Source organism: Pholis gunnellus (assembly GCF_910591455.1).
Source record: "Pholis gunnellus genome assembly, chromosome: 21".
NCBI classification, from domain to species: domain Eukaryota; kingdom Metazoa; phylum Chordata; class Actinopteri; order Perciformes; family Pholidae; genus Pholis; species Pholis gunnellus.
Window position 1 is genome coordinate 1,557,549 of NC_136548.1, and position 17,192 is coordinate 1,574,740.

The following is a 17,192-nucleotide window of genomic DNA, read 5'->3' on the forward strand; positions in this document are numbered from 1 at the left end:
ATAAAGTCTTTAATAATGAAAGGTTGTGTTTGATACTTAAGATCTTTTCTAAAATCTTCCTCTATGAACTCAAACAGACACATTTAGTGGAAAGTTTAAGAAGTTAGTTACAGCGCTGCGGGTCTTGCTCTATCTCTGCTCTGTCTCAGAGGTCCACAACCTTTTTTGCGCCACAGACCGGTTTAATGTAAGACAATATTTTCACGGACCGGCATTCAACGTGTGGCGGATAAACACGACAGATAGAGTCTATCTGATGACTTTTAGCGGTGGGTTAAATCCTCGGACTCTTAACATGTGAATCCTGTCTGTTTCCATCTCTTCCTGTGTGGTTTTGTTTCAGACAACCTGTGTTTGGCGTTAAAGGGTCTTTGATGGCTAACGTTTTTTCTCTCTCTCTCTCTTTGATCTCTGCTTGTCTAACAGGGTGGCACAAAGGTCCCTTCTCTCCTACCAGTTGGCTGTACATGGAGACCCCCAGCTGGGCAGGTCAGTGCGTATGTGTGTGTGTGTACCTCTCTATTTACTGCATACAATCACATGACAGGACAACATCTATACGTTCCCACATCCAGTGGGTTTACTGGTACATGTGCCCAGACATCTACAGCACAGGTGTGTGTGTGTGTGCGAATGTGTGTGTGTGTGTGTGTGTGTGTGTGTGTGTTTGTGTGTGTGTGTGTGTGTGTGTGTGTGTGTGTGTGTGTGTGTGTGTGTGTGTGTGAGTATGTGTGTGTGTGTGTGTGTTCAGTGGGCTGTCTTTGTGAGTGTGCGCACAGAGGGAGAATGTGCTGACTGCAGTGGTTTGGTTCTGGGCATGCCCATTAGAAGTGGCTATAAATCCTGAGCGCAGTGCTCTCACTGTGTCAGCAGTCCAGCCAATGAATGGATATTAAACGCCACAAAAAAGCCTCTTTAATTCTGCCTGCCTCTGCCACGCTGCTGCACACTCTCTCGCTCTTTCTCTTTCTACGTATCTATCTATCTATCTATCCAACCATCCACCTACCTTTCTCTTCTCTTCTCTTCCATCCCTCTTTGCTCCTTCCCCACTCACCCTTCCTCTGTAACAATGAAATAAAAGAAGAAAAGGGTCCATCAGCCCCAACCAGATCTGTTGGGGTGAAAACATCCACAGTTAAGACCCTTGTATCTATTATTCAGCACGCAGGATCGATGGAATATTATTTACAGCTCGTCATATTGGCCTTTCTATCTGAAGTGTAGGCCTGTACGTGTTCCTTCTCACTGTGTTTATGTCATAGATCAGAAGAAGGTTGGATTGAGAAAGGCTACACCGTGATTGAAGGGGAGGAAGGATGAGAGAATGATTTTGAAGATGAAGACGACGTAGAAGCAGTTAATCATCCCGAGACGTTATGAAAGCAGAATACCCAAACGTCTGCTGTCAAAATGTTAATTGTTTGGCTGAGCCCAAGCCATGTGTTGGATGAACTGGTAGCTTTTGGATCTTAAACACAAAGTGTTTTGCCGTTATGTTTCCCAGTTTCCACTGCGTGCATGGTGTGTTTTAGTGCGCACTCGTAAATGCTGGCTGTAAACGTTCAGTCCTAATGTTACCCTGCACACTCCCTGCAACTCAGCGCTCACTTCCAAACCTCCATGCAGCTTGATCATAAAAAATGTATTATTATTTCGATTAAATTTTGAGGTTCTGAAGCGTGACCCTGGCTGTAGGTGTGGCCATCTGTCCTACCGGCACATCAATACCAATCTAATAGCAGGAGGAAAGATCAATCACAACCAGCTTAGATATGTGGAAATATACACAGTCCATGTGGTTCCTCTACAGCCTCTGCACCACTCCATGTGTTAAGTCCATCGCATGTATGCCTCTGAGGGCTTGGCATTGGGTTCAGTGCATTTTGGCTTTACCAGAACGTACTACAGTGAAAAAAAGGATGACGATTTGGAAACTGTATTGTAGATTTATTATATACGTAAATGTATTAAATTATTATTAGAAGAGACATGTTAGAGGAAACACCACAGCATGCTTCTGAAACATTTAATCAACGTATGCCATGGAGTGACAGGAAATTATAATACACATCATAGGACTGGAGTGCACACACACACACACACACACGAGCAGTTCCTCCACCCTCTTCATAATATCAATTACAGCTTGGCCTGGTTTAGCCTCTATCAGTGTTCGTCAACAGGCCTCCAGGCCCAATCAAGGCTCTGCAGCCCAATCACACTGACATGGGAGCTAATTGGAAAGTTGCGTGAGGATCTTTGTTGGAGCGAGTTGCAGTTCCTTTGAAGCTTTATGATGAGATGTGTGTTGATAATATGGTACAAGAGCTGTTTGGGTAAAAATTGTGTTTGATGTGTACCGATACATGGGGTCAATATTGGCCGTTTATTGCACTCCGGTATCATCTAGTTATCATTCATTGTTGCTTTTATACAGCCTTGGTTTGATTTGATTTAATCATAGATTAGTCCATCATTTCTTGAATGAATCAAGTCCAAACACCAAAAGAACCAAAGCACTGATTTGGTTGGAAATTCTATCTCTGTAGACATTAAAGGAATAATCGGTGTGAATGATGACCGAAACCGACAGTGTCTAAGCCTACTAACATAAGCTAGCAGGTGGAAGTTCACCAGTACTGCTGTCACTGTATTCTGCTTGTATGGTCAAAGTCCAGAGGTTAATTCACACATTGAATAGAAAACAGCTCTGGTCACTGAAGAAAACAGGGTAATTGTTTCCTCATCCTCCCCTGTTGATTGTACCCTTTCTATCTAAAACCTTCCGCTCTGCGGTTAGTGTACATCTCTAGCACCCTGTATGTCTTCATAAAATTTGTCCTCTCAAAATTATACAATTAATTTTACGGTGTCTTGCTGCCCAGAGGTTAATGGAAGCTCTTGTTGTTCCTCTTGTTGGAACATTAATCTCACTCCTACACTATTAATTTACATTTGTCACATATTTGCCATCAGTCAGAAGCAGACAGAACAGTTCTTGACAGGCGGTCGGGATTCCTGTATGTTCCCTCAGCCCCATATCCCTTCAGCATTATCCTTTGCTCATGTTAAATTACATCAACAACTTTTTGAGATATTTTGCTAGGGCTGAAGAAACATAGAGATGAGGGAACATACAGCTGAGGGAACATAGGGCTGAGGGATCATAGGGCTGAGGGAACATAGGGCTGAGGGATCATAGGCCTGAAGGAACATAGGGCTGAAGGAACATAGGGCTGAGGGATCATAGGGCTGAAGGAACATAGGGCTGAAGGAACATAGGGCTGAGGGATCATAGGGCTGAAGGAACATAGGGCTGAAGGAACATAGGGCTGAAGGAACATAGGGCTGAGGGAACATAGGGCTGAAGGAACATAGGGCTGAGGGATCATAGGGCTGAGGGATCATAGGGCTGAAGGAACATAGGGCTGAAGGAACATAGGGCTGAGGGAACATAGGGCTGAAGGAACATAGGGCTGAAGGAACATAGGGCTGAAGGAACATAGGGCTGAGGGATCATAGGGCTGAGGGATCATAGGGCTGAAGGAACATAGGGCTGAAGGAACATAGGGCTGAGGGAACATAGGGCTGAAGGAACATAGGCCTGAAGGAACATAGGCCTGAAGGAACATAGGGCTGAAGGAACATAGGGCTGAGGGAACATAGGGCTGAGGGAACATGGGCCTGAAGGAACATAGGGCTGAAGGAACATAGGGCTGAGGGATCATAGGGCTGAGGGAACATAGGGCTGAGGGATCATAGAGCTGAGGGAACATAGGGCTGAGGGAACATGGGCCTGAAGGAACATAGGGCTGAAGGAAGATAGAGCAGAAGGACCAGAGGGCTGAGGGAAAATATGGTTGAGGGAATATTGACATGCTCCCTTCTACATTATATAATTGGAAGGGACTAAGCATGGACTAAGACAAGACAGTGGCTTGATCCAATCAGAGAGACATTCACCACGATGAGTATTGACTGATCTCTGGACACACAAACTAATATCAAACTGTATCTGTGACTGTGATTGCTCCAGGCTGATTGATTCATTCTGATTGGTGATATTCGACCCTATAGACATTTGTTAATGTTAGTGAAGCTGTAAGAGTTTTTTCCTTCCTCATTAAAAATGGAAGCTTGGCCTTAATGGTTATAGCACAAAGCAACCGGTGAGCTGTTAAAGCCAGCCTTACATTATTAACACAGATAAACACTAGCATCTGGGCTAAAGAGGAAATATCTCTGTGGTGGTGATTTAACAGACACACTCACACAAAAACATACGGACAAATATCTTCAGTTCACTCCCAGATGTGATGTATGTGCATAAACTCATCGGCACAAAAGAGTGAAAAAGGCTCAATAGACACAAACAGTGATCAGTATGGATTAATGGGCTTCCGGGGTGAAGACACAAACACACAGGCAGAGAGGGCTCAGGAGTGTAAATGATGAAGGTTCTCTTTGTATTTGTTGAAGTGATGTCCAGTGTCTCTGAGCTGCTTTTAACACTCCCAGAAAGGCCATTACAATTAAAGGAGCACTGGCCAGAGCGAAGGGAAATGGAGAAGAGTGTGATGAGAGTAAAAGAGGGATGTCAGCACAAAGAGTGGCAGAGATGCTTTTAGCCTCTCTCCACAGGAGTAATGTCCAATTACTGCTCCGTTTGAGGCCGCCGCCTCACACTGTCATCACCACCCAAGCACCAGGTTATAGCCCTCTGCAGTAGGCCAATTGTCAGCTACCATGGATCACAATCAGCCAGCAAGTCCTCCGGGCCATCCGGAGAAGACGGGCGTTTCACATTGAATATTCATGTTGTTTTACTGGTCATAATAGGCTGGAGAAACCTCCATGCTTTCAACAGCACAGTCAGACAAGCTAAGTGCTGTTATTTGACGCTCCATATCATATCTTTGTGAATGCTTTGCTTCAGTTCAGTTCTATATTTGTCTCTCCTGTGTTTACAGGCGTTAAAAGAAAATATGATGTTTGTAGATGTGTTGCTGTTTTCATCTTGTCTGACTCTGACCAGCAGGTGGTACCAGATATTTAACTTTCTTGTCTTTGTCCTTTTCTCTCTTTCATTGCACCACTCTCTCACACTTTGAAGGGTATCACCGTTGCAAAATTGTTGAAAAATGCTGCGTTGACTCCTTGTTTCTAGCGCTGTTGACTGAAATGACTGTGGACTGCTTGACGTTCACTTTGGCTGTGAGGGATCTTCAGTCTCTTCCTCTTCTTTCCACAGAAAGAATCAGAGAAAAGGAACAAAAAAGAACACTTTTTTTTCACAATGTCACACATTGACATCATTTGATTTCTTTTTTTTTGTAATTCTCATTTGACCTCAGATTGAAAAGGAAAAAACACTTACAGCAGTAGCTGTGTGTGTATTATGTATTTTTGGTGCATGGTTTATCCTTAGCAGTCACTAACTCTTTAGGATTCTTTGTATGAGTAAGCAGCTTCAAGAATAATATGTGGCCATTTTTCTTTTTGGTTTTAATGTTTTAGTCATCAAGTTAGCAGAGATCTTGGGATGCTGTGACATCACTGGAATGTAGTCCAGCACACTAAGCACTGCAGGTCCAGGTCCAACAGGGATGCTGCCTATTATAATCCTGAGATTTGAATTTGAGGATTAAAAAAGCAAATGTCTCACATGGGATCAGATAGTTTGCAGCATTGAACCTTTACAAATGAGTGTGCATTTGTTCATGAGTGAAACAATAGGATGCGTTTCATGTAAGTCTTGCATTCTTCTCTTTGTAAAACTAGAAACTCAAAATAGTTATTTTTTGATATTTTGATAATGTAAGACACAATTTTGCTTATTTATTTTTCCAAATCTGATATACTTCAACAAATAAATACACAAAATCAAGCCATCAGTCATTTGACAGCATGTCTAGGGGCTTCTAGCATTACATTTCTCACTTCATTATGCACTGACACACACTCACTCCAACCTGCATGCCGAACATGCAGCTTTTCAGTCCATGGCAGCAACATGCTGAGGCTGCTCGTTAGAGTCAGTTCTCACCTGTTTAATGATGAGCAGCAGGATGGGGTCATAAATGTGTGTGTGTGTGTGTGTGTGTGTGTGTGTATGTGGGGGGGCATTTACCTTCATGCATACAAGCACCCAAACCTACAATTGTGCTGACAGTCTAATCATTAAATGAGTGAAAGGGCATGTTTGCAAGCATCGTCATTTCATGATGACACACACACACACACACATTCACCTAAACACACACACACACACCTACACACACATTCCGATTCAGATTCCATTAGAATTATCAACATTTGCATTTACTTAAAAGATTATTACAATGAAAATGTTCAACAGCTGCTGTCACATCTTCAGGTCAGATACACCCCCCCTCCTTCTAAAACTTGTTCCTCCCCAGCCTCCCTCTCTCTCTTTTCTTCCTGTGTCTCTCTCTCTTTTTATTCTCTCATTCATCATGTTGACAACAGCACGGGTACTTTTGTGAAATGGAGAAAAATGTTTAAGTCAGCTTTTCTCTGTGTCTCTCTCTCTCTCCCTTATCCCTCTTGGCCATCTAGATATGTGTATGCTGCTGTACGCATACGTGTACGTGTTTGTGTGTGTGTACGGGCGTGCGTGTGTGTGTGTGTGTGAGGAGGGAAGACGGGAATAATTTCTGCTCTGTGGAAAGCACTTTAAATATGAGGACTCAAATGGGATTTGGCTGCAGAGGCAGAGTTGCCAGTTATTAGTGAATTGACTCCTATTTGTTGCCTTAAACTTCATATATAGCTTCCTACAGAAGCAATTTTGCCTTTGCTGTCATTCCACAACTCATATCACTGGGAAAAAAAACAGAAGAAGGCAGGACATTACAAAATCCTTTGTCACAAACACACACACACATGCACACACACACACAAACAGTGTATACAAATAAATAAAAACCCTGTTCTTCATCTCCCAATATGTCACATCCACTTAGCCATGATTTGGTGCGAATGCAGCTCCTGTCTTTGGGGAAGACGTGTGTCTGTGTGTGTGTAAGTGTAGGTGTTTGTGTTTGTGTGTGTGTGTGTGTGTGTGTGTGTGTGTTTAATGCCCTGTATGTCATTTAGGTGCCCATATTGCTATTTCCTACCTCTCTAATACCAATAAGTGAAATACAACCTCTGCTTAAAATAAACCACTGCTCTCCATTCAATGTGTGTGTGTGTGTGTGTGTGTGTGTGTGTGTGTGTGTTTGTGTGTGTGTGGGGTTCACGTATGCAGACTCAAACATGAATTCCTTAGAGAGTGAACGTATGTTATAATATGACTTTAATCAAAATAGCATCTTCTATCTTATAAATGCAGAGCTTTAGTGTAGGCAGGGTTGTGTCGTGGCATTAAGATTTAATCAGATCTTTTCTGATTGGCTGAGATCTAACAGGGGCTGTCATTAATGAGACATCCTCTATTAGCTCTTGATCTGGGATGGCTATGAGCTGCTTCTCTCAGTGTTTGTGTGGTTCTGTACGTTCTTTTTGTGTGTTGCTCACACATAACATTTTGTCGGCATGTTCTCCTGAATTGGTGTCCTTTATGGCGGGTTAGTTTGATTCGTGAGCATAAAACATTTGATTTGCAGCAAAACATTGAATACAATTTGAAAATGGAGAAAAAGGCAAAGGTATCTCATAGCTCGTGGTCAGTCTACCTTGGACTCTAGTGGCCATGTGAAATATGACTGTTATCTGTCAGGAGCAAAGGCAGTCCTGTGACATTGGGACAGAGGTTTAAAAGGCAATCAAAAACAACGTATTTCATTTAGTGGAGGTGATTTATGTAGAGCAAATGGTCAGTGCTGGTTAATTACAGCTCAGACTTCACAACATCTGCCACAGTTTACATCTACCAGAAGCATTTGATGGTGCGAGACAAAACCCCCAGTTTAATCACTTTCAAGACACAATCGTCATGAGCTGTCCCACATGGCCGGACAGTTTTGAAAAATGAAATAAACTAGACGTTCCTGCAGTACCTTGGACAATCTGAGACTGGAGGTGAGCAGAATCCAGTGAGAACGTCACAGAGGAACACACACACATGCTGCGGCCTATCGTGTGTTTTCGTTGGATATTTCAAGCATTCGCATCACATGGTCTTTCCAAGTGGAATGATCGTGTAATTACCTCGTCTGAGATCGGTTGTGTAGGTTGCACATCCACATATCAACATGGCAGCAATCAGAAGTCGCTTTCAGATAGCAAACGGTTGCAGTCACCTGCATTGTTTTTCTAATAAACATAATCAGTGGCAGCAGCAAGGAGAGAGAGGGTTGATCAGGGGTAAACTTCTCTCGACAACTACAGAGCCCAAAAACATTGTTTCCCATGAGTTGTTCACCTCTTCACCTGATTATCTAGTCGGAGTTGACAGTTCGTGACATTAGTTAGCTAAACTGGCAATAACATGTGTGTCATATTGCTAACCATCCAATATATTTTAAGTTACAACCCGTTCTGCGAAGCTGCATGATGATATTGGAGGTGGACAGCAGCAGTCTGGAGTGTATGGTTGGGGTTGGCAGTAGGATTGGATGTAGCTGGTACAGTAGGTGCTGCAGCAGAGTGCTGCCACCCTGCATGTGTGTGATTTATTTTCTTCCTGTGAGTCGTCTTATGGGTATGGTCGACGATTTTTGAAGCATCTTCACATGCAGGCCTGTGCAACACAAGTTCTGTGTGAGTCTACAGTCACACCCTCACTTCACCTGAAAGTATATGTGTGTCTTCATCTTTTATAATTGTGTTGCCATCTTATGTCTGTACTCGAAAATGTAAATACTGTGTGTGTGTGTGCGTGTGCGTGTGTGTGAAGGCTACACTGATTAGGCCTTCCGTCTTCTCCCCAGACATGTTGATGAGGCTTTGTTGGGACTCACTAATCTTCATTAAAGATTGAAGTGAAATTGGAGGAAAAACTTAGTGGAGGGAGGACAACAATAAAATGTAAACCTGTGAGATAAGGCCCTATCTGTGACTTCCACCTTTCGGCTCAGTTCTGGTCCACTCGGACGACGTTGTCTGCTTTGAGCCGGTGGAGAGGGACTGTGGGAGGATGGGTTGAAATGGACCGCCTCTTATTTCTGGCTGCCCTGACAGTGGTGGGCAGCCCTCGAGCCATGCCAGCCAGGCCACTGTGCCACCACCATTACATTTTTAATCATGCCTCGTCCACCGGCTCCATGTGGAAGTCCCAGTGTTACAGCGCGAGAGGAAGAGTGCTTTAATAAATGTCAGGCCGGATCCTTATCGACGCCAGCGTGGTTCTGCTGCTTCATCACTTACACTGTAGCCTCAACTGTACTCTGCTGCAGTGTGTGTGTGCAAAGCTAGTGTGTATGCATGTGTGTAGAAGCACACACTTTTTTATTTCCACTATGTGTGCTCTGCTATCTTCCCACTCTAGATACAAATGTCCACTAGCAATGATTTAGTCATTGAGTTTAATTAAGATGAAGTAGTGGGGGGGGGGGGGCAGGATAACTGCAGACACAAAAGAGAAAATGTGCATGTGCTTATTAATGTTTAGAGTAAAGACTGACAAATATAGTATCAGATGTTGCGTCGTTGAATATGAAACTACAGCTTTACAATAGTTTATCCATGTGATCAAGTATGTATAAACGTGAAACACATTCAGCTGCCAGTACTTTCTCTGTGCAGACAGTTGTTTTTATCTCCTCACCTCTACAGGTTGATAGCAGGTTAGTTTTTTACTCTGTGTGCACAATAAAACACGGAGATTATGTTTAAAAAAAATCTGAAAACACTGGATTTACAGGAGAAAACCCACCAGGTAGCGTAATGTCAAATATGTTCGTGGATATATCATAATAATAAAGACAATGAAGGAGTCATAATTTGATTCCCCCCACAAAGAAAGCAGTCTTTTCCTGAAGGAAACTACCGGTCAGTCTGCATTGCATTTTAACTTCAACCCCTCTCTGCAGAGCCCCAGTCATTTACATGCCTAATGACTAATGGTGCAGCACTGAGCAAGCAGCAAGTTGCTTTGGCTTTCTTAAAAATGCTCAACTTAACAAAGCAGGGAGTGTTTTAACAGCAAATGCTATATGAAACATGGAAGCCAGGTTGATTCGGAGAGTGAAGACTAATGTTTTACTCAGAGAATCAGAAGTTACTTTGTTGTGGAAAGTAAACAGATGATTTTCAATATTGATCATTTATTCCAGGAGTCAATTTGGTCACTTTGGCCTTTTCTAGTTGTGCTATTGTGTTGCTATTTTCTCTGCTACAATGGGTAGGTTTGCAAAACTTGGAACTGCTGGATTGTTTATACTCTCTTAAACAGGTTTGTATTCTCTACTGTATATCTGTTTAGAGCTTCAACCACATCTGTTTTTACACATAGGTTTGTCATAGCATCTGCAACATGAACTCCGAGCTTTCCGCTGAGCCAGATTGTCCCTCTCTGTGTAATCTGCCACTGGAGCGTGGCTATACCCCGCTCCTTTAGTGTTGCACACGTCAGCGGGTGGTTTCAGCACAATTAAAGAACTGCTTAATAAATAATAGCAAGCCCCCACCCCCACCAACACCCATAACAAATCCATTATAATGGCAGACCATAGAGTTTCTCCTGTTTTTGCTCAATAATTGATGAAGAAAAATTCCTGCAGGCGCTAATTAGATCAACAGGAAATTAGTATTTATTGGAATACAGGCCTTCGGAAAAGGTCATATTGAAAATTTGCTCAAAGTCTAGTCTTCCATGCAACACTTTCATGGTTATGCAAAAGCTTTTAATGGAAAGTCTATTGCCCAATACGGTCAGTGTTTGAACATGGGGAGGTGGAGAGGGGGCGGAGAGAGAGAGGGAGAGAAGGGGTGTTTTACAACTCAAACTACATTGCAGGAAACTCTGCTTCATCGTGAAAGTATAAAAAAAAAAGATCAAATTACAATGCCGTCATTCCGGCATAGACTGGCCAAGCCTAGATACATAATACCAGTGGTTGGCCATCAGGGCCTGCAAGGCCTTCTCTGCTGGCCTAAACAGAATAACAAAGTTATTTTATAATTTACACTACATGTATTATAATTTATAAAAATATTTTCCCATTATCTTATTTTCTCATTGCACAGCTACTGTCTTCCTCAGTTGCTCTGCTTCCAGTGCAGCTTGTTTTAAGTAGAGCTTTTATCCAATCAGATTTCACCTCTGTGTCTCTAGGTAGAAGAGAGGCCCCAGGCCTGCAGACTCACAAGTGCCTGCATGTGCAGTTTAAGTGAATGGGGACAATATTGTTGATTTTCATAGTCTTAAACCATTCAGATCTTTAGTTTGACATGTTGGGCGTATTCAATTTCTTATAAACTAGTATGTATAGGGAGCAGTGTGCTGCCCATGACAGGCACCCGGGGTGCTGCTAGCTAGCCTACAAGTACGTCAGTATTAACACGCAGCTCAGTTTTAAGGTGCAGCACTGCAGTAAGGTGCAGTATGTGCTGTGATTGGTCAGTGGGCGAGCACGTGACTATTTTGAAACAAAACTTAAAATAGCCATCAGAGGCTTAGTCGGAGAAGTAAGAGTTCAAATTGAAAGATATGGAAGAAATGACATTCTTTGCATTTTTCTTTTTTAACCTAGCTTTGTTTTTTTAACACTCAATGGCTGAAGGAGGAGAAACTGATTTGTGAGTTGGGATTAAACTCATTGTCAACAAAGAAAGGAGGATGGAGTTTGTCTTTAAGTGAACAGAATTTGGTAAATCAACTGCGTTTGTTTTTTTACATCTATTATCTGAATGGCCCTCGAGTGTTTAGCAGAATGCGTGTTACGCTGCAGGTCTGCTGGATTGATTTGTTGCTTTGTTGTCATATGAATATATGTGACTGGTTCTTGTGAGTTTGTTGTTGTCATTGTGTTAATTATATAGATTTGGACTGTATGCATTGTCCGTTAATTACAAAGCATACCTTATGCGCGGATATATTGTTTGTTAAGCTAGTTTAGCCTAGCCTCCCGGAAGTGCGGTGCTTCAGCTGTCTTTTGTTTTAGTTTTTTTTGTTCCAGGTTGAGAGGTCACAAAGTCCACCGAAAACATTATATTTCCCACAATTTAAGCTTCTGCATTTTCCAAATGCACTAGTATTATTCAAAAGTATTGTTCGGTTCGTAAGCCTCGTACTGAACGGTTTAATACGAATATGTGTGTTGTTACACCCCTAGAAACAAATAACCATTAGCTTGCGTGTCATAATGAGATTACTAGGTGGTGTTTCAGCTGCAGGACAGCACTGAAGGCCCAGGTATAAAATGCACGTCCCGCCACTGCAGAATACGCAGTATTTAAACATTGTGTAAACCAAGGAAGCAATCACAAAACCATATAATATATAATGTAGACAGAGATGTTAAGAGCCACACCCCTTCTCTCATGTCCCCATAGAGGAGCATTCAACATTTGTGTACCATGTCTGTCCAGCAGTGGATCTCAAACTTGTTTTCTTGTTTTAAAGACACTTCTTCCTTATATATATATACTTTTTATGTCAGCCTCCAAATGGTTGATAAAGGTGCCCCATAATAATCAATATAGGCCCCCATTTCCTCTATGCATGTCATAAAGGTAGGTGCAATGGAATGGTTTTCCAGGTTAAGGTTCAGGTGAAAGTAACGGAAGCTTTGAAGCAATAACACAAGGACAGAAAGCAACACTGTAACTTTGATGGTCTGATAAGAAGTGAGCTTCATAGACCTGAACTTACATCATCAACAGAGTGTGAAGAGGTTACAACATTGACATTATGTCAAAAGGTCCATGAATTGTGTTGCAGAGATATATACTATCATGCTACCATGGGCCACGCTAGCCCTGGCCCATCCTGTCCTGGAAGGCACCTCCGTAAAACAGACCTCTTGTTAGCAGTTAGCTTGAATTCGGCAAGCACAAATCCCAGTGCAGGGGGTCTGATCCCGGACCGCCTGCTATACAGGTTAGTGGCGCTGAGGTTTGTGCTGGATGAATTTGAGCTGCTATACAGCTAAGCGCTAACTGAAGGGTCGTGTCCAGAGCAACCTGCTCTCATCATGCAAAGTAGTTTCCTGCTTGTGAGGAGGAGATCAAGCTGCAGGTCATTTTCTCATTTGTGCCGCTTTGGATTTAAAACTATCAAAATGTACACAGACCATACAGGATCCGGTTAGTATCACAGTAATCCCACAGGTCGTTAACGTAAATTATGGGCTGATGCCACATGTGAACATTACAAAATAGCAGTGTTATTTTGATGGTATATCAGAGTCAGTATTTTTTTTTTTTTATAACTGATGCCTGTAAATTTAGCTTGTATGAACGCAGTAGAAGAGGTTGTTTGGAGCATGTGGCTCGGGATTACACATTGCACCTTTAAGTCTGAGTTGAAGACCAAGGTCGAACCTCAGGCTATATTTCACTTCTTAAATCATTTGAAGCTGTTAACATAAAAGGATCCCTGGTCATATTGTTAGTCTAGATGCACCTTGCAGAGTACGTCTTGTGCCATCTGCCCTTCAAGACTCATTGATTCATAACTACACAGTCCCTTTAACTGCCATTTTCCATTAAAATGTCTCATCTTGGCCTGAAAGTGTTATATGTTCTGAAATATCTTTTAAATACATGCTCTTCAGATATATTTTGCAACGACTTGGGTACAATATGTGTGTGTGTGTCTGTGTGTGTGTTTGCTCCTGTGCATACACTTCTGTATGCAGATTATTTGTATGCTACACATAATGTAACACTTGTTTGGAGGTAGATTCCATTGTCAGATATAAAATGTGTCTGTTTCACCATGTCACACTGAACAGGACTACTCCGTCCTTGTACAGACTGACTTAACGTTTTTCACAGACATACTTTTGTCTGAAAATACATCAGACCCATTCAAATCAACAGCTTGTTTCTGGATGTAGAAGCTTGATCTCATTTGCTGTTCCTGTGCAACAGAACACGAGTACATCCAACAACACAACATCTTGGTGTCTCGTGTCAACAGGAGTAAAACATGCTTCTTTCTCTGTCTCTCTCTCTCTCTCTCTTTGTCTCTCTCTCTCTGTGTCTCTCTCTCTCTCTGTGTCTCTCTCTCTCTCTGTGTGAGACGGTGGAGGTGCGAGTGGCGCTGAGTTTGAATTGTTTTCTGTCTCTGATCTTCGGGTCTTTAACTGTGTTTCAACATCTGTTTATGTGCATGATCAGGTAAGTATCTTTAACTGTTTTACTGGTTTGTGTGTCGAGTGATCGGTGCTTTTGTTGAGGTGTTTTCGGGAGGAATGGCGTCCTCCGAGACGCCACCTCCGTCTTTCCGGCAGGGAGTGAGGATAGTCCCGCCACATAATAGCGTCACCATAGAGGAGGTTTTGTTGGCTGTCGGAGAGCAGGTAGAACACGATAAACTCTCCTTTGCATCAAGAATGAACAAAGCGGTGGTTGTGTTCCTGAAAGAAGAGCCTCGCGTCTACCAGCTGATCGAGAGCGGCATGTTCATTAGGGACACATTTGTGCAGGTCTCCCTTGCTGTCAGCTCCCTCCACGCGGATCACCGTGTCCGGTGTTCCGGCGTTTATCCCGGACGAGTCGTTAGAGAAAGAGCTCCGGAGGTTTGGGAAATTTGCTAGTGGATTAAAAACTATCAAATTTCCGGAGCTGTAGACCTCCCAATCCACTACTAAGATCAAGGCAGTAGTCCAGGAGCTGGAGGCCAACATCAGTGATATTGAGGAGGGGCTACACCGAGACCAAGGTCCTGCTACGGGTCAACTGCTCCAGGAGAAGAGGTTAGAGTTGAGCTCTTTCCTGAAGGAGAGGGTTAAGGGAGCTCTTGTCAGGTCTTGCTTCCTCCAGCTGAAGGACATGGATGCCCCGAACCCTTTCTTCTTCAACCTGGAGAGATTGGTGGCACAGAGGAAGTAGATGACCTGCCTTAGGCTTCCAGGAGGACCACCAGTCCGAGCGAGATGAGGAACCATGCCATGGAGTTCTACGCTGACCTCTTTGGGGCAGAGCAGTGCAGCATGAAGTGTCGGCAGGAGCTCTTGGAGGGGCTTCCTCAGCTCAGCCCGGAGGAGAAAGCTGCTCTGGATTATGGGCTGACTCTGGAGGACTTGACGGTTGCTGTCAATCAGATGGCATCAGGACTGGCACCAGGGTTTGATGGCCTCTCCGCTGACTTTTACAAACACTTCTGGAATACCCTTCGACATGACTTGCATAGTGTTCTTTTGAGGTGTTTCGGAACAGGATCTCTTCCTGTCTCCTGTCAGCGAGCGGTGCTTTCCCTGCTGCCAAAGAAAGGAGACCTGGCGTTAATCAGGAACTGGATGCCGGTTGCCCTCCTCTGTACTGACTATAAGGTGCTTTCCAGAGCCTTATCAATTAGACTCAAGGACAACCTGGACGTAGTTGTACATTCAGATCAGACCTATTGTGTACCTGACAGGACAATTATGGACATTTTTTTCATGAGAGACACTTTGGATTTGTCCAGAAAAAATTATGTAAACTTTGGTGTTGTGTCATTGGATCAGGAGAAAGCCTTTGACAGGGTCGATCACTGTCATATGTTTTCTGAACTCCGGGCTTTTGGTTTTCTGGCTTGGATTTGATTATTGTATAGTGGTGCTCAATGTATGGTGAAGACGGGGGCAGGACTGAGTCGGCCAATCCCTGTACAGCGAGGGATAAGACAGGGTTGTCCTATTTCGGATCAGTTATATAGCTTAGCTATTGAGCCCTTGCTGTGCAGGTTGAGAGGTCGACTCAGCGGTCTCTCACTGCCGGGGTCCTCCAGTCTTGATCGTCGTCCTGTTGTATTTGCTTATGTAGATGATGTACGTGTTTTTGTCTCTAGTCAGAAGGACGTTCAATGCTTGCTGGATACCTTGTCATATGAAAAGGCATCATCTGCACGGGTGAACTGGGCCAAGAGTGAAGCCTTGTTGGTGGGACAGTGGAGGGACCGGGCAGCGCCTAGTCTGCCTGGTGGACTTGAGTGGGGAAAAGAGGGACTGAAAGTCCTGGGAGTTTCTTTGGGCATCGATGGCTTTTAAGCAAAGAACTGTGAGGGTGTGAAGGAGAAATTGTGCGCTCGGTTGTCTAAATGGAAATGGTTGCTACCCCAGTTGTCGTATAGGGGAAGAGTTCTGGTCGCCAATATTTTAGTCGCCTCGACTCGATGGCACAAACTCATTGCTCTGATGCCACCGAGAGGCCTGATTGAGGACATCCAAAGATCCATCCTAGACTTTTTCTGGTCTGGCAAGCACTGGGTCCGGCCAGCAGCTCTGTACCTGCCTGTTGACATCTAGTCCAAAATGGCCTCTTTTCGACTACGGACAGCTCAAAGACTGCTTTACGACTGTGGCCAAAGCTTACTCGACACATCTCAATTGCTGCTGAGGAGAGCTGGGCGGTTGGGCTATGACAAGCAGCTGTTCCTCCTGCAACCAGAGACTTTGGACCTTTCTGGACTAACACCTTTCTACAGCGCTGTACTGCAGGTGTGGAAGATCTTCAAGACCACACGTGCCACAAATAAGGTTCCTGGAATGTGGTTGTTTGAGGAACCTTAGTTCTTTAACAACTTTATACAGACTCAAACTCTGTCAGCCTGTGAGCGAGAGAGACAACAGCAGCATCACCTCAGTCTGGCTGATCAACAGAGTGGTGGAAGAAGTCTGTGCCGCCCTGTCCATACCCCAGAGAGAGTTTGCTGCAAACCGAACTCTGTGTGACTAGTGGTATGACAGCTTTGAGTACTGCTTCCCCTCTCTGTCCATCACCCGCTCTGTGGGGGAGTGGCAGGAACAGGGAAGTCAGCTGCTCACTTTCACAACCCCGCACCTGGAAAAGTTTTAGGAAATGGGAAAAAAAGCCGTCTACCACATCTGCGTCAAGGTTGTCAACTTGCACTCTTTGACAGGGATAAAGGAGTCGAAGTAGACTGAGTTCTTTGGTCCAGATATTTCCCCGAAAGGCAGCTGGCGGTCTCTATAAAAGCTGCCCATTGAGAAGCGGACACCAGACCTCCAGTGGAGGGTTGTACACAGGGCAATAGCTACGAACAGATACAGAGCGCACCTTGATCCTGAGCTGGGGGAGGGGTGTTTATTCTGTTCTCAGAGTGAAAGTCTTAT

General features: G+C 43.7%; 1 protein-coding gene across 1 annotated transcript in view; it reads left to right on the forward strand.

Moving 5' to 3' along the window:
• Positions 1-449: 449 nt before the first annotated feature.
• rbfox3a (RNA binding fox-1 homolog 3a) overlaps positions 450-17,192 on the forward strand; it is a gene marked incomplete at its 3' end in the record, with an annotated part of 264,455 nt that continues 247,712 nt past the window's right edge. Inside the window, exon 1 of the mRNA XM_079182179.1 lies at positions 450-489. Within this exon, the coding sequence (XP_079038305.1) occupies positions 468-489 (22 nt within the window). The 5' untranslated portion in view covers positions 450-467. The remainder of the gene's footprint in view (positions 490-17,192) is intronic.